The sequence below is a fragment of the Suncus etruscus genome, chromosome 12 (assembly GCF_024139225.1).
Source record: "Suncus etruscus isolate mSunEtr1 chromosome 12, mSunEtr1.pri.cur, whole genome shotgun sequence".
Classification (NCBI taxonomy): Eukaryota; Metazoa; Chordata; class Mammalia; order Eulipotyphla; family Soricidae; genus Suncus; species Suncus etruscus.
In genome coordinates this window covers 26,063,670-26,087,196 of record NC_064859.1, presented here as the reverse complement: position 1 = coordinate 26,087,196, position 23,527 = coordinate 26,063,670, and the positions used below count along the sequence as shown (strand labels likewise).

Here is a 23,527-nt window from a genome sequence, read left to right as displayed (position 1 = left end):
CAAAGCATAATATGAATAAGAATTTTGCAATTTGAAACTAACTTGGGCCAGAACGATAGGACAGATAGTACAGAGGGTAGAATGCTTGCACGCATGGGTTCAATCCCTAGCACAGCATCCTAGAGGGTCCCCCAAGACCACCAGGAGTGATTGTTGAGCACAAAGCTGGGAGTTAAGTATTATGGACCACTTGATGGATCAAAAGCACCTCCTCAAAAAGGAAAGAGAGAAAAAAAGCAAAAGAAAGAAAGAAAAGAAAGAAAGAAAGAAAAAGAAAGGAAGGAAGGAAGAAAGAAAGAAAGAAAGAAAGAAAGAAAGAAAGAAAGAAAGAAAGAAAGAAAGAAAGAAAGAAAGAAAGAAAGAAAGAAAGAAAGAAAGAAAGAAAGAGAAGAAAGAAAGAGAAAGAAAGAAAGAAAAGAAAGAGAGAAAGAAAGAAAGAAAGAAAGAAAGAGAGAAAGAAAGAAAGAGAAAGAGAGAGAAAGAAAGAAAGAGAAAGAGAGAGAAAGGCCAGAAGCCCTGGGAATTGAGAGCAGATTGCAGATCCTGTATGACAAAGGGCTAACCACCAAGTCATTTGCTTGTGGTTCCCATCTTCTATTTTCTGTTTATCCATCTGTGTGTATTATTGCTCCTTCAGATTCTGTACCCACAAGTTTAGTGCTCTGTGATCATTGTCTAAAATCAAACAAATGTTTAAAGAAAGAAAAGTGTTATTATCCTCACTTTCCGGTGGGTAGTAAGAGTCTTAATATAGAGACTGTGAGGGTTTTTCAAGCACAGAATGGCCTATCAGGACAAAGGTTAAGCAAAATAAAGGCTCAGGTCAGTCAGAGATACTCAAAAAGGCAGAAAAACAAATCCTAACAGTTTTGTGAGGCCCTTAGGTGATAAAAGAAAAACCACCTAAGCATCCTCCTCCCTCCCTAACAGCTGACAGTTGGGTGTTTGACAGTTTTTGTTTGTTTCCTTTGGTTTTGTGGGGCCACACCCAGTGGTGCTTAGGGCTTACAGCTGGCTCTGTACTCTTCTGTACTCCTAATGGGATTTGGGAGACCATTAGTGGTATCAAGGATCGAACCCAATATGCAAGTCTAGTGCCTTACCCAATGCTTTAACACTCCATTTACTTGTTTGACAGTTTCGAAGAGGAAACAGAACTTTAAGGTGTCAATGACAGAACCACAGGGTAATTCTGCATTCAACAAGGCCTCCCAAGTAACATACAGAATCTGAAATGATAGATAAATTGAAAGGTGACATTTTTTTTTACTAATAGATAAAATGGCAGAAATTTCCTATGAGTTCTAAGTAAGACATTCATATTGATTGTTTTCTATTTGTTTATTGTTTTGTAGTTTTTAGAAGGGTTTCTCCCATCAAACGATAAATAAATTCAGAGAACTGCAAAATGCCACAGTGTAAATCTTATCTATTCCACCCCTCTCCTTTACATCACACAACACTAGTCTCAAAGATTTAATGTTCTATCATTTTCTGTCTCTTTGAAGTACCTCCTTGCCTATACTTTGTTATAAAACTTGGCTTGACATCAAAAATTAAGATTCTTCCAGTTTTCAATCCTTAGATCTTCAACAATACAAAATGTTCTCTCAATTCCTTCCCACAGATTTGAAATATATTCTTTAAGTATTTGGTGGTTGTGGTTGCAAGGATGGAGTGTAGCTTGGGGCCACACTTAACTATATTAAGGCTAATCCTGACTCAGTTCCAATTATAATGGGTGAGGTTGGGGCCTGTAGGGCCTAGATCTAGTATGCAAAGCTTGTGTTCCAGCCTTATGGAGCATACCCCCTAGCTAGTCCCTAAGACAGGCATTCTGTACCACTTCAGTATTATTTTACTCTTAGATTTTCTAATTAAGTCAATTTGAACTTTATGAAATGTAAAATCTATCATAATCTGCTAAAAGTATATTACTTATTTTTACTGTTTGCCTATGATATAACAAATAATTTAATAGCTTTCTTGATATTGAAACATTCTTAATCTTCTGCAGTTGTCTAGACACTAGTCTACATTAATGATAAACAGGTATATCTCTAGATGAAGTTATGCTCTTTATAAAATGGTCTCTGAAAACGTGTTCAAAATTATTTACTATTTTTCCACACAGAGACAATTTTATTTAGTGTGTCAACTAATATATATATATACACATATATATTTTAAAAACTCTATTGCACAACTTACATATGCCCTACAATTATTTCATGTTAAGTGTATAATGATTAGGTTTAGTAACTTTATGATAGCACCCCAATCCAGTTTTAGAACATTTTCATCACCCTGGAAATAAATGTCCTGCATGTTAATTCCAGCTCTCCTCCTCAGTTCTAGAGAATCATATCTACTTTTTCCCTAGTTTGTTACTTTGTTCCTAGTATATTGCCTTTCATGAATATTTTGTTTGTTGGTTGGTCAGACCTGGCACACCCAGAGGTATTTAGCCTACAAAGGGGTTCTGGGGAGAGAATCCAGGTCTACAAAGCAGCCCTTTTAGCTCTCTCTTCAGCTCTTTCTGAAATTACTTATATGTCAGTTCATAATATGTGGTCCTTTGCTATTGGCTTCTTTTAAGCAGCATAATGCTTTTGTAGTCCATCATATTATAGAACAAGCACTTTTTCTTTTTTTTTTTTTCTTTTTGGTTTTTGGGTCACACCTGGTAGCGCTCAGGGGTTATTCCTAGCTCTCTGCTCAGAAATCGCTCCTGGCAGGCTTGGGGGACCATATGGGATGCTGGGATTCAAACCACTGTCCTTCCACATGCAAGGCAAACACCCTACCTCCATGCTAGCTCTCCGATCCGAGCAAGAACATTTTTTTTTACCACTCAGACTGCATCCTCTCCCTCTACCCCTTCCAAAGGAAGGAAAGAACGATCATCAATGGCAAAAGGCAGCAGCAGAAGCAACACCTAGAGCCAGCTTCACGCTCAGGAGAGGATGCTCTGACTCTTCATCGTGGTTTCGGGTGCTCTACATAGTCAGAGAAACTTCTCTAGTAACATACTATAGAAATGATCCCTGAAAGTATAGTGTTAGAACATTTTTATTGTTTTAGAATAATTACCACTGGATGGTATGGCAGTATTATACTCTGCTTACGACAGTATTATACTCTGATTATTCATCATTAGTTCCTAGACTTGATTGTTTCCTATGCCATTATTTATAATGGAAATTTTTGCATAAAATATATTTTGCAGACATGGGCTCTCACATGTTAATGCCTGGGATAGATATGACCAGGTTTAGGGATTCTCTGTTTGTGAAGAGATAATTTTTTCCTTCTATATCTTTACCCTGGGTTAAAGTCAAAAAGTGCCCTTGGTTCAGTGTCTTGTCTTAGGAATCAGCAAGACTGGTCCTCTACTTGTTTATCCTGCACCAAAGGAAGCTTGAAATTACCTGCCCCAGGCAGATCTCTGTTTGGGAGTGTCCCCAGAAATGTGTAATCTTCAAGCTCTGGCTCCATTGTGGCAACTGGTGGTGCAGGCTCTTTGGGTTTGACCATACCTGTGGCAGCTACTGTCCTTCTGCAGAAAATGACCTACAGTTTGGTCGTGCTTTTTTTCTACTGAGCACTTTAACAGACACCTCTCTTCCTTACCAAGATATACATTTAGTAGCCTTCTTCACTTTTGCTTTCATTTTACATATCTCCTTCTCAGAGCAAGAAGAAAAAATAAATTAAAAAACCAGTTTGATGGAAATTTAGAAATGGATCTCTAACCCACAAACCCAAACCACCTGGAATTCCAGATTGTTTTTGCTTTCCTGACTCCTTCAGAGTACTTTGGGGTCTCCCTCAGGAGTTCCTGCTGTTCTTTCTCTCTCCTAAGGCCTGTACTTTCTTATTTTAAAGAACATCTTCAGGTTCTAGGAATTTGATAATATCTGGTTGACAACTCCAATCCTTTACAACCCAACCCTCATTATATTTTATTTTGTTTGCACCTTCTCATTTCTTTTATTGTTGTAGCACTTGTTGTAGTTCTTGGGATATTATACAAACTTGTTTGCATGTGCATTTAAACTTTAGTTGCAATGCTCACCACTCTGTTTCCATGTGCCAGAGACCTCACCTCATATTGTGGTTCTAGGGGTCTCAAATTGCAATGCTACTGAAATTGCACAAGGCATGTGGCAGGGCGTACTGAATTTGTGATTTCAATCCAGCAAGGCAAGGTCTCTGCTACTGAGCTCAGACTCCCTCTTTAATTTTCTTTCCAAGACAACATCTACTGCATTTATGCTTCTCTTTCTTTAATTGAACACTTTGCAAGCATTATGGAATCCATAGAAATTACTTATTTATAAAAATTAAAAGATATGTCCCCCATTAAATGCATGATTTCTGTCTACCAGCATCCAATCAAGTCCAATCAAACTCCTCCCTCTCTTCATTTCACCGTCTTCTCTTCTGGTATCTATCATTCTTTTGTCAGAAGCCAGGATTTCATTGTATGTTCATTCACTTTGTTTTCATAAAATCCCTATGTGAGTAAAACCATACAGTATTTGTTGTTTTCTCTTTGACCTAATTCATTTAGCATATAAAATATCCAGTTTGTAGTTGCAAAATTTTATCTTCAGAAGATTCTGAGTTCGTAAATATTACAAGTCCAGGTATATCCCCTAACCTAATCAACCAGATAGCCTATTGAGATGCCAATCTTTGAATAGTAGATAAGTGGTTTTTGTCTTCATATCTCCTCAACTATATTATTACTGGGATAACTCAGTGCCTAATATCAAAGTTCACTAAAGACTTTACCCAGAGACACCTTAAAGCTTCTATCAGGTTAAAATGCTGGTGATCTGCCTTGTTGAAGCAGTAACCTAGGATCTACCACATCCTCCACTCCTCTCCTTGCAAACACTAAGCATCACTCACTCCACTTAGCCAGGACTATGATATTCCTGATGTTCCAGATGTTCCTGACTTTGCTCTCATTCAGCAGAAAACACCAGAATAAAGATTCTTGGGACAGAGGGACAACACAGGAGTTAAGTTGCTTGCCTTGCATATAGCTGACTATGGTTTGATTCCCAAAACCTTATATGGGGAGGCCGGAGTGGTAGCACAGTTCTAGGGCATTTACCTTGCACTCTGCTGACCCAGGACAGATGCAGGTTTGATTTCTGGCATTCCACATGGTCCTCCAAGCCAAGGGCGATTTCTGAGCACAGAGCCAGGAGAAACCACTGAGCACCATCGGGTGTGGCAAAAACAAAAAACAAACAAGCAAGCAAACAAAAAAAACCCCAAACCTTAGATGGTCCCCTGGGGACAACCAAAAGTAATCCTTGAGCAAAGAATCAGACAAACTGACTACTGTTAGATGTGGCCTACCTGTTCCCCAACAATGAAAAAATAATATATAAGGTAAAAAAAAGTTTCTTAGTCTTCCCTGTAATATATTTTCAGAGTGAGGCTCTTCTTTTCCCTTTTCGCTACCCTGAGGAATTATATGTGTACATGTATGTATTGCGTTTATCTCCATAGACATAAATACACACACACACACACACACACACACACACACACACACAGGCTTACCAGAACTACCACTAACTCTTTGAGTAAAAACTGTCTTCACAGGAAATACTATCCATAACTGGAAGCATCAGGAATCCTCCAGCTTTTCCCCTTCATTAACTGATAAAATGACAGTGTAGGGGAAGCAAAGGACAGGGTCTGTCCGGGAGGAATTGTGTACGTGTGTGGCATAACATCTGTCTAGTGTCATTGCTATACTCAGAGAAATAACTAACAGGTCTGGAAATGCAGGCCTGGGAAAATGAGCAAGTTTAAGTTCAGGGCAAGAGTTGATGTGTGTAAAACTATTCCCAATAGATTGCATTTCTTAATGTCTAAGAAATGTGGAAACTATTACATGTACATTTTAAACAGCAACATAAAGAAAAAAAATCTAGTGAATTCTTACATTTATCCAGTACTGAAATTCAAAATTATTAAGTTATTCATCTGTTTTCTGAGCTATTTTAAAGTAAATCTTAGACACTGTAATTTTATATTTTTAATAAATAAATTCTTTAATTGAATCTCCATGAGATACAAAGTTGTTCATGATTGAATTTCAGTCATACAGTGTACAACACCCTTCACCAGTGCACATTTCCTGTCACTAATGTTCCCAATTTCTCTCTTGCCCTTCTTGCTGGACTCCCCAACCTGCCTTAATGGCAAGCAAGCATTTCTCCCCTCTCTTGCTCCCTAGCTCTATCTTCCTATTTTTTTTTTCTTTTTAGACACTATGGTTTGCAAAATTGTTCCTGAAAAAGTATGATGCATATCACTTTATCTCCTTTCAGCACCCAGTTCTTGTACAGAGTGATAATTTCCAACTATTATGACCATAGTGGTCCCTTCTCTGCCCTAACTCCTCCCCTCCACATTTTGTGGCAAGTTTTCTACCATAGACTGGTCATCCTGGCCCACATCTCTATTGTTTTTAGATATGAATATCATACTACCTTTTTTATATCTCGCAAATGAATGCCATATTCTATACTTATCCCTCTCAGACTCATTTCACTCAGTATAATACTCTCCATATCCATCCATGTATAAGCAAATTTCATGACTATTTTCCTTATTGTTGCATGACACTGTGATTTTCTTATGCTTAAGTATACATCTTTAAAAACATGAACATTTAATTTTCTAACCATATTGTCCTGATGCCCCTTAATGTAATCAATTTATTGGTTTCTTCAAACCTCTATCCATAATATCATTGCCTCAATTTTCAGTAGAATTCATTTTTAGATTACAGAATAAGAAAAATATATTGGGATTTACTTTCCAGGCCCTATCCAATTTCAAACATTATATATTGTTTATATTTTCCATAAAATTATAATATTAAAATCACTATTTTTGAATTCTGCTGAAGGGCTAGGGACACATTGGGGTTTATGTGTTTAGATGGGTATTGGTTTGAGTCTCTCCTGAGATTCATACAGGCCTGGTTTGTTATTCTAATAAAATGCTGGTACCACCTTTTTAGACTTTGAAATTACAGTGACTTCAAGAATCATATTGTGGGGCCAGAGAGATAGCTTGGAGGTAAGGCGTTTGCCTTTCATGCAGAAGGTCATTGGTTCGAATCCTGGCGTCCCATATGGTCCCCCGTGCTTGCCAGGAGCAATTTCTGAGCATGGAGCCAGGAGTAGCCCCTGAGCACTGCCGGGTGAGACCCAATCCCCCCCCCCAAAAAAAAAGAATCATATTGTGCTCTTCATGAATGACAGCGATGGGGAAGAGTCAATACTTGACTTAGTGGCATTCTTGTTTTTGCATATCTGTTAGCACTGTGCTAATTGTCCCATGGTCCAACATTATGAGAAATCCTCCCTCACATGGCCTGGAAGGCCATTAACTTCCATGCACAGCTCAGCTTCCACATAGTCAACCAGGGATAAATTACCATCCAGATGCTACATCTCCTCTTCACTTCATGCTGAGAAAGAGGCAGGCCCTTCCAGTGGGTGTTCAGTAGAAAGCATTCACAATTCTGCAAGCTTCTTGCTATTAAACTTGGTTTCCTGTTATGCAAAGAGATAGAGGGGATCAGTGAGGTGTTGCAATTGGTCAAGACACACGCATAAGAGCACCCTAATTTCCAAAGAAACACAATCTCCAAAAGTTGTATCCCTATAGAGGCAACTGAGGGCCAGTGAAGTTGTTATAGCTTAGATTACCACACAAACTTGAGAAAGAAACACAGCAAATTCTCTCCTTTTATCTCTGTCCCCCACTCAAAGCGTTTTTTCTTTGTTTCTCTCTTGTCCACACTAAGACCACATTTTTTCCTCTTTTTGCAAAAGACACAGCTGTCTGTTCTCTTTTTTCCTTTACATATTTTGCTTTTAAAGTTGTCAAATAACCAAGAGCATTTCTACAAGTGATAGAGCATAAGAAAACCAAATCTGCTTAGTTCCTGGGTATGAAAGCAGGCATACAGGAAAGTGTTTTAAGCTCTTAAGTTACATGAATTTGTTTCATGAATGAGCACTAGGAAAGGTCCTGGAGATTGACCCCAAGGTGCACACTGAGCTGCCTTGTTTTCCTCAGGCTTCAGGCTTATAGCTCATTTTTGGGTGCAAGGGAGAAATCTTTAGCATGGTAAGGTTAAAAGTAAAATATAGAATTTATAAAACCAATTGGACCTAGAGAGATGATAGTCCAGTGGGTAAAGTGCTTGCCTTGCCTGTGGCTGACCTGACTTTGAACTTTGATTCCTAATGATCTTTATGGTCTCCCAAGCCTTCCAAGAGTGATTTCTGAGCACAAAGCCAGTAATATGAAGGAGCATTGCTGTGTGTGGCACCAAAACAAAATTAATTAATAATAATAATAAGAAGAAGAAGTAAAATAAGGAAGTAATCTAAGAGAGCAATTTTAGAATAAATTTTTCTTACTCTAAAGGCCAAGTAAAGAAAATGAAGAAAAATGTGAAGTTCTAACCCCTATGATGGTTGCTTTAAAATGGAAGGGTAATTTATGTTGGAGAAGGAAAAGGCAACACAAAAAGGAATAAAGCAAATCAGTCTGGAGGTTCAGAAGTTAAAAGACTTAATTTTCTAGAAGGGCAGTTTAGTAAATGCAAAGACTGAGGTCTGCATGTACGTGTGTGTGTGTGTGTGTGTGTGTGTGTGTGTGTGTGTGTGTGTGTGTGTGTGTGTGTGTGTAAGCATCTGTCCATGTATAGAGGCCAGAATATACAAAACCTTCCTTCAGGGAGGCATTGATGAAAACCTATTTTTCACAGAACTCCTCAGTAGCCCCATCTCAGCTGGTGGACTGGTGTGCGCTGTGGCTTGAACCCCAAAGTTGAGTCATATATGGTTAGCTTAGTTTACTTTCCCACAATCATGCTAGGGTTTTGTGAGAATCCTTCAAGATCTTCAAATGACTTCAGGAGTAGAGCTGATGCTACTTCCTCATATGTTCCTTTTCCTCTTAGGGTGTAAGCACAGTGTCACCGAGGGGTTGAGGTTTCACTACTCTTTCTATATTACAGTTATTTCAAGGCCTGCTGAGACTTGCATCACATACCCTGAATGGAAAAACTAACTTAAAACTGTGCATGCATAATAAGTAGGTAAAAAGGTAGCAGCTGTGGCAAGTGTTTCATGTGGTGATTTAGGGATAGTGAGACACAAGCTGCCCCTTGCTGCTTCTCCTTACCTTGTTTGCTTTCTAAATCTGTGAATTGTTCCACAATGTACCTAAGTGTCAACTTGGACACCTTTCTTTTCCATTAGAAAATGTACTCTTCTATAAACTGTTGGCTTATAAAGTTTGGAAATCAAATTTTTGGGTGACTAAAAGTAATCATTTAATGTCCCTGAGCTTCTTTGGCTGAAATGGTGATAACAATATGATGCCCACCTTAAAGACTAGTCAGAGCCTTTAATAAGACAAGATTCACTAAGAACGCTGTGGCAAGTGCCCTGTAAGCATTCTGAACACCACAATGAACATAACTCACCATTACTAGACCTGAGATTCTGTTTTGGACCTCAGTGTATACAAATAAATATTTGCAGAACTTCAATAAATAAGCCAATCAAGTATTTTTTTAATTTTGAAAATAAGAAATTTTGTTTTAAAATAATTATGTTATTTACTCAAAAAATTTTATTAAGAATCTTTAGTTGGCACTACTAAGAGGTGTGGTTAGACTGGTGAAGAAAAGTTATGAAAATCTTTACTTGGGAAATATTGAGCAGCTATTTGGGGAGGTCACACCCAGCAGTGCTCAAGGGTTACTTCTGGCTCTATGCTCAGAAATTGCTCCTGGAAGGCTCGGGGGACCATATGGGATACTGGGATTCTAACCACCGTCCTTCTGCATGCAAGGCAAATGCCCTACCTCCAAGCTATCTCTCCAGCCTCAAGCAGCTATTTTTTTTTAACATTGACTCACTGTGAAATACATAGTTCTAAAGTTGTTCATGATTAAGTTTCAGTAATATAATGTTCCAAGTACACAATTCTAGCCACCAATGTCCACAGTTTCCCTGCCATGCCCCTACCTCACCCCAGCTTGCCTCTATGGCAGACACACTCTCTCTCTCTCTCTCTCTCTCTCTCTCTCTCTCTCTCTCTCTCTCTCTCTCTCTCTCTCTCTCCTCTCTCTCTCCTCTCTCTCTCTCCTTTCAAGTACTGTTTTGTTTTTTGCAATACTGTTACCAAAGGGGTATCATGCATATCACTTTACTTCCTCTCAGCCCCCAGTTCTTGTCCAGAGTGATCATTTCCAATTATCAATGTCATAGTGGTCCCTTATCTATTCTTATTACACCATCCTCCTTCTTCCCCTCACATTGTGGCTAGCTTTCCACCAGGGACCAGCTCTCCTGGCCCCTATTTCACTATAATTTTTTAGTATTATTATCATAATAGGGCATCATGGTTGAAGTCTTATTCTCAATTCTCTGTCAATGGCTCTCTTTTTGTCTTTCTGATTGCCTAAAAGAAAGCCTCAGTGAGATGCTAATTTCTTCACATTTGTGACTCAGAGGTCACATTCTCTCTTGTGTCTAAGTTTATCTCCATTGGACATTCTTTCTCTATATTAGTTTTCTTTGTGTTCAGCCTTTTCTTTGTTTTCTGAACATCTACTGAACTAATTTTCAGACCTAGACTTCATGTCACTCAAATCTGCCCTTCACTTGCATGTACCTTTCCTTCAACATCTGAATCTCAAAAGGATAGACCTTACATGTAAGATCAAAAGTTGTAGTTAAAACCCTGTTTAAAAATCCTGATATTCCTAAATACCCAGAGTTGGACTATCCTGCCATCTTATTTTTGGACTTTCCCTTCTGGTCCCAAGGAAGGGTCTTCAAGGATAATAAACTATGTAGAGTCAGGGTTAGGTCTGGCAACAATGCAAGGGATGAATGGACAAAGTAGTCTAGTTGACCTAAAATACTTCATCTCCAAATCTTTCATAAATCTTTTCCACTTACCACTTCTTTTTCAGCTAGTTGTTGAAGAGGATGAGGGCCCATAACATTCTCTCCTATTCTATCTTTTTTTCTCTACTAACATTCTTTTTCTTTTCTTTTTTTTTATTATTGTGACTGAAGTTCATTATACAGAATTATTTACGATACATAGTGACAATGAATGAAGGGCATTCCCACCACCAATGTTATTCTCCCTCCATTCTTGTTCCCAGCATGTCTCTCACATCTCCCTCCTTTACCCCCCAGAATCCTAGTGCAATGGTCTCCACCTTACAGCTTGTTTTAGGTTGAGTATCTATTCTGTTTGGTGTTCCAGTCTGGTCATTTTTTATTTACACTACATGTTCATATGACTGGTCCTGATATCATTCTTTTCCCCCCTCAATTTATGAGGCTGAATGATTCAAATTATGCTATTCTGTTGGAGGTAAAAAGGTTAAGGAAAAGAGGAGAAAAAATTTGGTATCAACTACTAAAAAAAAAAATAATCACCAAATAATATCCACAAAAGTAGAAAAGAAAGAACAAAGTGGAAGAAAAAGAAGGAAAATAATATCAACAAACAAACAAAAAATAAAACAAAACAACACCAGACAAAGTGCTGCAGTGGCAGAGTTTGTGTTACCCCATTTTTTTTTTTTTAGGCACAGTAAGTATTGGGGAAGGAAGGAAATTCCCATGGCCTAAGAGATTCAGGGTTTCTCCACTCTTGAAGCATATTGTCATGGGAACAACCACTGGCTCCATAGCTCTCATTGCCATATCCCAGGTGTTTTTTTTTTTTGTTTTGTTTTTGTTTTTTTTTGTGTGTGGTGTCAGGAACCTTTCTTCTCTGTTGTGGATGAGAAAATAAGGCCACTATAGCAAGCAATCTTGGTATTTGCGTAGGTCCTAGGACAGGGCTTATGATAGAGTCTTTAAGGTTCTAGAGGTACTGTTTCACCATTGTTGGTGTGTTCAGTTTTCTGTATTATGTGCTTCCATGTTTTTGCTCGTTCCCTAAGCTGAAGTCTAGGGAAATTATGGTTCCAATGGTTCTGCTCAGTCTCTGTTGTCAGAATTGGGCTCGTACTAAGAAGTCTTGATTTTTGTAAAAGGACCTGGGCTATAACCTAGGGTAAGGTTTTCCTTAATGGTCTCAAGGTACGTTCTGTCCAGTCACAGTTGTCAGAGTCAGTTTTCTGTAGTTAGTGCTCTTATTTTTCATAGCTCAAAGGATGATACATCTTCTGATTTCCACTTAGTGTTAGGTGATGTGATAGGACCTCCTGGTCTTAGGTCAAGTTTTCATTTCCTCTCTGTCCTCGTTGTCATATTAACACTGGCACAGTATATCTCCCAACACAGCTTAGTTCCTGGTGTTGTTGCATGGGTTTTGTTTCAGTCTACGTCTGGGATCAGGAACCTGAGAATGACACTAACACTGTCCAATCTTGTGGAGACTGAGTTGTACCCCACAGTGACATATGTCCAGTGATGGGAGGCACCTTATATAAAAAGTGGTGAGTTCTTATCCTAGAAGATAAGATCATGTGTCTGAGTCCATGATTTCCCACTTATTTACTGTGCCTATACAAAAACCTATGGTGTTCTTGTTGTATTGCTGGTGCTATTCCAGGTAAGGATGACAGGCTACATGTACAGTATCTGTGGTGTGGTCTGAGCTTTTATCCCAGGCAAGACGTTTTTCTTGGTTTTTTGACCAAGCAGCACCAAAACTGGTGAGGGTAGAGAAAATATGTATATATAAAAAATAGAATATATAGATAAAATTGAGGTATATATAAAAAAAAGAAATTGAGAAAAAAAGGGAAAAAAGGTATTTGAAAAAAGAAAGATACATTATTATAAAGGTATTAAGCTAATGTAGGCAATATAGGCCTCCTAATTAGGTCTTCTGAGATATTCTTGTGGGGAGCGAAGGCCAAGGTACTTTTTCGTATCACACACTTTGGTCTAGAGTTTAAGATATGATTTGCGGCATTTCAAAGTCCTATAGTGTCCTTGAGCTGGGGGTTTTGCTGCAGCTGAATCCATGATTTGAAGGGGGTGAGAGGGGTCACAAGATTGAGTCAGGAGGCTTATTGGTTATGGTTTCTTGCTGAGACACAAGATGAGGGATCAAGAGGGTGTTGTTCATTGAGGCGCTGGATGGTGGTCTGTTGGGAAGGAGGTCGGTCTTGGTGCCAGTGCAAGGGACCAACTCCTGGCATGTGGCTTCTCCAGGCCCAGCTCTCGCCTCTGTAGCTCGCGAATGAATGGATAGGGTCGGAGTTTTGCTCCACCCCATCCCATCCCTCATGGCCCAGGTTACCAGATCAGGCCATGAAGACCCTCTGGCATGGGGGAATCTGGGCCCCTGGACTGACTGGCTGTCCGGGGTTCTTTGGCTAGCTGTTCAGCCCACTGCCCACCACATACCAGTGAGAGGGACCAACTCCTGGCATGTGGCTTCTCCAGGCCCAGCTCTCACCTCTGTAGCTTGCAAATGAATGGATAGGGGCGGAGTTTTGCTCCACCCCCTCCCATCCCTCAAGGCCCAGGTTACCAGATCAGGCCATGAAGACCCTCTGGCGTAGGGGGATCTGAGCTCTCTACTAACATTCTAATTCAGACCTTTGGATCTGGATCTGAAATTTTATAAACATTCCAAGCAGAGTTTCCATTTTTCTTTTTCCTTTCATCTTTACTCTCTTTGTTCTCATTTAACACAAAATAGTATTTAACACTCTTTATTTGTTTTTTGTTTTTTAAGCCACACCCGGTGACGCTCAGGGGTTACTCAGGTACTCAGAAATCGCTCCTGGCTTGGGGGACTATATGGAAAGCCAGGGGACCGAACCACAGTCCATCCTAGGCTAGCGTGGGCAAGGCAGAGCCTTACCGCTTGAGCCACTGCTCCGGCCCCTTAACACTCACCTTTTAAAATATAAATATTGGTTTATAATTATTAATCCCTATAACTAGCCACCCCACAAGCTTTGTATATCATCATAATTTCAAAGAGTAAGGTACTGATCCTTCTTAGGATCCAGAGTCAAAGGATAAGACCACACATCGGAGTAAAGCAAAACAAAACTTTATTCTGTCAGCCACAAATTCTATACTGACTAATCAGGTCTGTCTCCCAGAGGAGACGACCCTACCAAAGGTCACAAACCAGTTTATATAGGGAAGGAATGATTATAAGGAAGGGATGAGTACAGGAGGGGATTCTAGCTCCTAATGATCTTTAAAATGACTGGCTGTTGTGTAGGGTATCTTCCTACTGTTCCCTCGTGTCCTTTCCATATAGGCTACCTGGTATGGCCAGGTATCTTTGGGCAGTGTTAAAGAAAACTTTGACTTGAGAAAGGGAAACCTGAGAAGTTTACAACATGTGGTACTTTACAAAAAGGCATTCCTCCTTATTTAGAACACAGGGCCCCGAACCCTCACAGATAAAGCATGACTTAGCCAAGGCTAAAAGTAGATATTTGTGCCTTTCGGCTCCTTCAGACTGTCTTTTCTTTATCAGATATTGTGTTAGGAATAATATCAAGGCAAGTTTTCTATATTCTGAGAGAGTAAGTAGAGAAGAAAGAGAGTAAGAAAAAAATACCAGGAAGGATGATGCATGCTTTTATGAACAAGTGTCCATTGAGAAGGAACAACAGAGTCTGGCTTGATTGAGAAAGTGTTTCATGGAAAATGTGACCTGAAGTAAGACTGGAAGGATAAAAAAGAAGTTTGCAAAAGATAAACATGTGGCTAAGTGAGAGAATATTATAACAAGAATATAGCATATTTGGTTGAAAAATGAATGTAAAGAAGAGAGGGACATGCAGTTCAAAATCATAAAAGACTCTCAACCTCATTGTAGGGTATTTAGTTTTTATTTTCTAGAAGTAAAATTTTTTGGGGGGTGTCATCAAGTTTTGTTTTTTTTTTACTTTTTGGGTCACACCCAGCGGTGCTCAGGGGTTACTCCTGGCTGTCTGCTCAGAAATAGCTCCTGGCAGGCACGAGGGACCATATGGGACACCGGGATTCGAACCAACCACCTTTGGTCCTGGATCGGCTGCTTGCAAGGCAAACGCCACTGTGCCATCTCTCCGGGCCCATCATCAAGTTTTTAACAGGAGAATGATATGATAAAACAAGTGTTTTTCTAAGGATCTAGACAATGTTGTCTGTGACTTAGTGGTGAAACTGGGAGAAAGAAGATAGATCAGGGAACTTTGGAATAGATTTGCAAAGCAAGTGGGGATAGGGAAGAGCGAGATTAGAGTTGTTGATTGATGATTGTAGGAAAAGGCAGCTTTGAAGTTTGCTTTACTGGCAGGATATCATTCACAGTGATTATAGAGACCAATTGCAGTAAGGCAGGCTTTGTGCCCATGTTGATACAAGTTAAGGGAATGGTGTAAGGTAAGAGAGGAAAGAGGTAACTTTGAGTAGAATATACTGATTTTGAGATTATCAGTGGTGTTTATGCAGTTAGCTGGACCTGTGTGTACACAGATGAGGAGAGAAGTTTGGAGTAAAATCTGCTCATTTAAAAAACAAAGTTAAATATGGTTCCCAGACTAAGGCATTACTAATATCAATGTAATTAGAAAGAAGTTCCCCAGTTTTGTGTGAACTGCAAGGTCACCCACACATTTGAAACTATCAAAAACAGAATCTAAGCTGAGACAGAGATGAGAACAGATAGAAGAGATAGCTCAAAAGTAGACCTTAAGTGATTTTATTATTGATTAGTTTGGGGGTTACGTGGGAGTCAGAAGATGAGAAGATGAAGAAAGGAAGTGATAATGCTTCAGCAGCTGATTTCTTTTCCTTCCCTATTTAATTTTCTCTTGCTCAAATAAGATAAAAAAAACATCTAATACTGTTACTGCAAAAATGCCCTCTCTAAGAATGTAGTACTTCTACATTTACTCTCTCTCTAAGATGTTCCCTCTCCTGCCTAATTTTATAGAAATCTCTATAGAAACTAGAAATTATATAACTTAACTATATTTTACATATCTATCCATATTTTATTATGGAGCTTTTTATTAATCATGGCATGGCTCTCACAAACCTCTTGGAAGAAGGCAGAATATACTCTGCCATCTGAATTCACTTCTCTGAGCTCTCCAGCTTGATATTTCTTATGCAATGACTATCTGCCCTGATGGCATGGCTTATTATGTCCAATACTTAGTAATTCTACCACCAATTCCAGGAAGATTACAAGATTCCAGGAGTATTGGACAATAATATAACTCTCTGTGATGATGGAAATGATATTTATCTACTGTCAAATTTCTATACAGGACTGCTAAGAGTGAAATATGGCTGCTGTGACTGCAAAACTGAAATTATTTTAATTCAACTACATGTATATAGATATTCATAACTAATGGACATTGAGTGGAATATTCTCAACTAATGGCTATAGCTAACAACTTGCTTCTCTTCTCTACTAACTTTCGACTTCACTGAGGCCTTCATTTCTCACTTCTCTTAGGTGTTCTGTAAATACTTTACCACTATCTTTGTGTTGCTTTCCCGTCCAAGTCTGCCTGCAGTTCTCTTGTTAGTCCAAAGTCTGCTGAAGGGCTGGGAGCATGTATGTACTCAATGTAACTGGTCCACAAGCAAAGCTTATCAGGGTTATGTTTTTCATGAGGAAAAACAGTGCCATTAATAGTAACAAATTTCTTTGCTTACTTTATCTAGGAACAAGTTTCACCACACAGGCTGTTCAAAAGAATTAACAAGGAAAATGAGTCAAAACTAAACCAAACACATTACCCAATAGGGTTGCTTCCTTGATAGTGTAATTATCTTGTTATAATCCTGATGATGAGCAATGGTGAGGAGTGATGTGGGAGAAAGCTCTGATACAGACAGAAAGTTTTCCTGTTTAATTTCTAGCTCATAAAAGCCATTTTTGTCATCACTGCAGTTGTTGGGATTTATTTAGTGGCATGGAGTTTTGTAGAATCATTCTGATTTCTTGTTGCAGTGTTAGAGAGAGGTTTTCTTGTACTTGTTTCGGTACTTCGTTGCAGTGATGAGAATTGCACACTTTGTTGTGGTGCCAGAAATAATACCACACATACTTTTTAATTTGTGTAGGTTATTGGCTGTAACCACATTACTCTATGATTATGTGGGGACTGATAACAAAAATTCAAGAAACAATGATGAATAGTGTCACATCTGAATTAAAAAAAGACCTTAACTGCACACAGGCAGACAAAATGAACATCTTCCTGAAGGATATTAATACCTCTCTAACACAAGTCTGAAAATTTAAGAATATACCTACCTGTGTTTTTGCCAGACATTCTGCAATTCTTTAGTGTTTCTAGGGGGAAATTTTGATTTACATGTTTTTGCAGTGGTTGTCTTTTCCTTAATAAATTACACAAAAGTCTCATAATTAATCAAAAATGAATATTCATTCAATAGAGTTCTGTGCTTAGTTAATTCTGTTCATCTATACTGTATTTCAGGCTTTTGTTCTTTCAATCTAAATATAGACAGTGGTGTTGGGATATTTCATTTCTTTATACCACAGTATAAACAATGTTGTTGTTGTTGGCCTAGACCCCAGCCTTGTGATACCCACCTGCTTTTTCTCCTGCTGTCTCATTTGGTGACATCATGATGAATATGAAGGTTTTTCATGCTTTTGCTAGTCTCTCCCTTCCGTCTGATGCTGCATCTACTGAGTAGTCACAGAAGTAACACTGAGTCAGGCTATACTAAAGTTTAAAGCCACCCTAGACCTATCATCTTGTCTCATTCTTCCATCTTCTATAAAAATGTGTGTGCCGGGGCCGGAGAGATAGCATGGAGGTAAGGCGTTTGCCTTTCATGCAGGAGGTCATCGGTTCGAATCCCGGCGTCCCATAGGGTCCCCCGTGCCTGCCAGGAGCAATTTCTGAGCCTGGAGCCAGGAATAATACCTGAGCACTGCCAGGTGTGACCCAAAAACCAAAAAAAAAAAAAAAAAAAAAAAAAAAAAAAAAAAAAAAAAAAGAATGGGGCCGGGCGGTGGCGCTGGAGGTAAGGTGCCTGCCTTATCTGCGCTAGGCTAGGAGACTGACCGCGGTTCGATCCTCCGGCGTCCCATATGGTCCCCCAAGCCAGGAGCGACTTCTGAGCGCATAGCCAGGAGTAACCCCTGAGCGTTACCGGTGTGGCCCAAAAACCAAAAAAAAAAAAAAAAAAAAAAAAAAAAAAAAAAAAAAAAAAATGTGTGTGCCATCTTTTTCATGTTCGTTCTTTTTTTTTTTTCTTTTTTTCTTTTTAAGGCCACACCAAGCATTGCTCAGGACGTACCCTTGGCTATATTCTCTGGCTTCACTCCTAGCAGTGACCATAGGGGTACTAAGATTCAAACTACAGTCAGTTGCATGCAAGCAAGTGACTTAATCCCTGTCCTTATCTCTCTGGCCTCATGTGTGTTCTCTTTGTAAGACAGATATGAGTCTTAGCAAGTTGTTGTCTCTGACCTAAAAAGACTGAGGTTTATCTGTTCCCTCAATTTCCCTTTTCCTTATTATATTCTTGACCAAACTCTCCTAGATTTCAGATATTTCCATGATCTGAGAGTAGATGACCTGTCCCAATTTTTTGTTTGTTTGTTTTTTGAATCACACCCGGTGACACTCAGAGGTTACTCTTGGCTTTGTGCTCAGAAATGGCTCCTGTCTTGGAGATCCATATAGGACACTAGGGGGATTGAATCTCAGTCTGTACTAGGTCAGCCCCGTGCAAGGCAAGCGATTAACAGCATTTTTCTTTGGGCCACACCTGGTGAAACTCAAGTTACTCCTGGTTGTGCGCTCAGAAATTGCTCCTGGCTTGGGGGACCATATGGGACACAGAGGATAGATCCCAGGTTCTTCCTAGGTCAGCCCTGTGCAAGGCAAATGCCCTACCGCTGGGCTATCACACTGGGCCCAACCAACCCAAATATTTGAGTTACAAATGGAAGACTTTGTGTACTAGAGTGATAGTTAAGTGGGTAGGGAACTTGTCTTGTAAGCTACTGACCCTGTTCTATCTCCAGTATCCTATATATCCTCAGAACCCCACCAGGAGTAATTCCTGAGTTCAGAGACAGAGCTTTAAACAGTGGCCTAGATTAAAAAAGGAGAAAGAGGAAAGAAAGAAAGAAAGAAAGAAAGAAAGAAAGAAAGAAAGAAGAAAGAAAGAAAGAAAGAAAGAAAGAAAGAAAGAAAGAAAAAGAAAGAAAGAAAAAGAAAGAAGGAAAGAGAAAGAAAGAAAGAAAGAAAGAGAAAGATAGAAAAAAGAAAAAGAAAGATACCAGATGGAAAACTAAAGATAGCTCAGTTAACTGAGGAACAAGATTTTTATAATAATTTTAGCTCTGGTGCCTGATATACTGATAAAAATAAAACCCTTTGCAAGTACACTGGCAAATTGGCATTAAAATGTCAAATTAGTTTTTACAGCAATTGAATATAAGCACCCTTATGATAATGTCTGTTTAATCAAGTATATCTTGCTTCCAAGTATACACCTTAAGATGACAATATTTTTCTGGTCTTTGATGGAAAATGAAGGGAAACTATAAGATAGCAGCTAGAAATGAGAGCAGATAAAGACAACAAGATCACTTTTTTGAGGGTAGTGCATTGGATAGTGATATCAGACTAAAAGATAGAACATGTCTATATGATAATTCTAAATCCAATTAGAATTTGTGAAAGAAAAGTTCTGTAATGTTGGTATGGACATAAACAGGCTTTGAAAAATCATAGACCTAGAAAGGAAACACAACAAAAAGAATCAAAAGCAAAGGATCTGTAATTGATTTAATGCATTATGGGTAGAAATGAAGAGAAAAATGATAGTTGAGCAATATTTTCAACTGAAGAAGAAAGTTTTCAGAGATGATCTCTAGTCTTGCCATAGAAAGTAATATGATGATAAAAATGAGTCATATTTGTTTACCTTGGACTGTGGTAAGTCATTTATACATATTAGTTTGTTTAATCACCACCCAATGCCATGAAATAGAGACTATTATTATACTAGCTTAGCCAGTGAGGTAGCAGGCTCAGAGAAGTTGTGTAATATTCCGATGGCCAAAAATCTAAGAAAGGAAACCCTGGCCTCTGACAGGAAGAGAGTGCAGTTGGTTTAGTCAGTCCAGGTTGAAAGATCTGGGGGTTGGCAAAAGTGTAACAGTGGGATTGGATCAGGGGTCCTCAAACTTTTTAAACAGGGGGTCTGTTCACTGTCCCTCAGACCATTGGAGGGTTTGACTATAGTAAAAACAAAACTTATGAACGAATTCTTATGCACACTGCATATATCTTATTTTGCAATGAAGAAACAAAACAGATACAAATACAATATGTGGCCCGCGGGCCATAGTTTGAGGACCACTAGATTGGACTATGAAGATCCCTTCCAGCCCAAAGAGAATGTACCAGTGAGCTTGGAGATTCTGGACACAGACAAGGCTGAGGTGACAGGCAGCCCCAGCAGAAGTCAAGGACAATGATGGGAATGAATGGGGATGCTCAGAGACCATGTTGAAGAGGAACCACATAGGGTAGGCCCATGACTCACAGTGGAGGTGCGGAAAGGAGAGCAGTCCTGGGGAAAGAGCAGTCCTGAGTGGGAGTTATTGCTGTGATGTGGGGTCCATCAAGACCAGATCCTGTGACAGGCATTAAAACCAACTAACTACAAGATGTGGGGAGCTGAGGCTAATGTATTCAAATTTGGCTTCTGCCTTATGCGAAGAGATCTGTCTTTCCCTTCCTTTCCTGTGTGTGCTGTCAACAACAGGGGGTTGACAATCTGATTGAAAGGCTCCTCAGAGGACAACTACGGAGAAACACTGGGTCCAGCAGAAAGTGCTATAAACATACTCAGCTGTAAACTGTATGAAAGCTGTAGACAGCGCTGGAAACATACTCAGTGGGCGGAGGCAGACTGGAACACAAGGACACTGAATAGGAAATTTGGGAGGTGCCAACTTCCTTCTTGCTGGCTACGTAGACAGGGCTTAGGCAGTGGGGGGGGGGTGTTTATAGGAATGGGATAATGATGAGGAGGTCCTGTGTGGTAGATGTCATGGGCCCTGCAGCAGGAGGGCAGAAGGGCACAGGACACTTCTCTTCTGTGGAAGGACACTCGGTGGCTTTCTGCGTGGGACTCAACCTCAGCCCTGAGAGCTAGATATTATTTTCTCCTCGGTCTTGTCAGACACTCACTCCCACGCAGGAAAAAGGAAACACCTTTTGTTAGATGCTGCGGCCACTTCCTCTTCAGAAGGCTCCAGCCAGGCGTTTGCACTGCAGCATGAGGGGCCCAAGCCCCGTGGCCGGTCTGTGTGAACTCTGGGCAGCTGACCTGCACTGGCTAGTCCCACTTGGTGTGGTGCAGGGAGGCTACAGGCCACTTGGCTGACTATTGGGACTTTTTTCAACCCCAGAGTTGGACCCCTGAGCTGGACCTGACAGATCTTACCCTTTCTCAGCCCCTTTGGTGTTCCTCCTGGCTCTTTTCCACCCACTCTTTCTGCACACTGCTCTGACTCGTTCCTGTTCCTCTCCCTAGCTCGCTCCAGGAGCGTGATGACTGGGGAGCAGATGGCCGCCTTCCACATCACGACCACCCCAAACCCTCTGGAGAGGCCCATCAAGATGGGCAGGCTGAAGAAGCAGAGGTCTATCGTGAAGAACTGGCAACACAAGTACTTTGTGTTGAGTCCTCAGCAACTCTTCTACTACAAGGACGAAGAGGACGTGAAGGACATGAAGCCACAGGTATTTATTTCCTGGGGACTTTTCCCTATAGACTTGTAATAATAAGTAGGTGTGGATATCCCAGGGGTCTTCTTTTTTTCCCCTCATATCTTTATTTAAGAACCATGAATACAAGCATGTTTGTGGCTGGGTTTCAGTTATATAAATAAAGAAAAAGAAAACAGACTCTCAGGGGTCTTCTTACCTAACTTTAAACTAACTGGTGTTTTGAGAGGAGGCCTCTTTTCCCCACTTACTTTCCACATGCAGAAGATGAAAGTGAAGATGAGGTAGGAATAGCCTCCCCCCACCCCAGTTCCAACGTATGGAACTCCTTCAGTGCAGCTCCAAATCAAACCTGGCAATATGGTCTGGGTGGTGATGGCTGAGTACAAGGGTACAGAAAGTAGATTTAGGTTTAAAAAGATGGATTTGAGAATTTCATTTGTTTACTCAGTCCATATTCGTTGAATAGGTGTTGGTAATGTTTTGAAATAAGCCAGCAGGACAAAATCCCTGTTGAACTTAGAAGACTAAGCTGGAGAAAAAAATAAAGAAGAAAAAAGTAAATAAGAATATGTTATTGACTATTAAAGTACGACTTTTATGAGGAAGAAATAGGATGACTAAAATGCTCATCAAACATTTGGGGGAGGTGTTAGAATTTTTAAAAAATAGTCAGAATTGTTTCTTAAAGAGTGAGTGAGAGTGTGTGAAAGAGCAAGAGAGAAAGAGAGTGCTGTGGGTAGGGGCATGGCATGCATACCTCTAACCCCTCTGTGATTCCTGGCATGACTGTATGGCCCCTTAAGCCTTGCCAGAAGTCATTCATGATCAAAGCAAGAGGTAAACTCTGAGCACAGCTGGATGTGGCCTAAAAAAAAATCCAAAAAAAAAAAAAAAAACCAAAAAAACAAAAAGGAAAACACAGAATCATTTTTGAGAAGGTGACATCTGAGCATAGGTCAGGTAGCCAAGCAAAGGGACTATACAATGCAAAGAACCTGAGGTAGTGGGGATGTTTGATGAGTGGGGAATAGAAAACTGCTCAGCATGGGAGTTAGAGAATGAGAGAATCAGAAGGAAGAGGCCAGAGATGAGAGGATGATATCAGTTGGGTCTCTTGCAAAAGTCACTGCAAGCTATTGTAAGGACTGAGTATAATAGAGAGGATTTCAGAATGCCTATTGAAGAGTAAACATTCTTTGCTCATTTTAAAAGGTTAATTCTGTTTAGAAATATATTTAGGACTAAGGGGAGGAGATCCAAGAGTAATTCAAGTGAAAAGGTTATAATGTTGAGAATCTTAGTGGGAATTGTAGACTAGAAGGAAATGATCAAATTCAGCCTATACTTTGAACATGGGACAAATAGGATATCCTGACAGAATGGAAGAGGCTAAAGAGGTCTTCGATACTAAATCTTAAGTCTGATACCTTCTCCCAATACCTCCTTGATTTTTTATAGTTGTCATTGTACCAGAGGCTAAAAGGAGGATGATATTAATTATGGCCTTAGGTGAGGGTGGTCTGGAAATAGTATACAGAAGTTAAAACTCTTGCTTTGCTTGTGGCTGGCCCGGTTTGATCTCCAGCACCAGGTGGTGCTCCCCAACACTACAAGGAATGACCTCTAAGCATCATCAGTTTGGTCTTAAACTCCTCTTTCCAAAGCCCTCCCCTATCATTATACCCAGCAATGTGTGAGACACTAAGTGTAAAT

The 23,527-nt window shown here is 39.8% G+C and overlaps 1 protein-coding gene and 1 non-coding gene across 2 annotated transcripts in view; one reads left to right on the top strand and one right to left on the bottom strand.

Moving 5' to 3' along the window:
- Window positions 1–23,527, top strand: part of ARHGAP25 (Rho GTPase activating protein 25) — a 101,098-nt gene that overhangs the window by 29,790 nt on the left and 47,781 nt on the right. Inside the window, exon 2 of the mRNA XM_049785051.1 lies at window positions 21,618–21,826. Coding sequence (XP_049641008.1) covers window positions 21,635–21,826 — 192 coding nt within the window. The 5' untranslated portion in view covers window positions 21,618–21,634. The remainder of the gene's footprint in view (window positions 1–21,617; window positions 21,827–23,527) is intronic.
- On the bottom strand, window positions 2,850–3,063 carry LOC126024980 (small nucleolar RNA U3). Its single transcript, XR_007501040.1, has one exon. It is a non-coding gene; the product is annotated as a small nucleolar RNA U3 (small nucleolar RNA).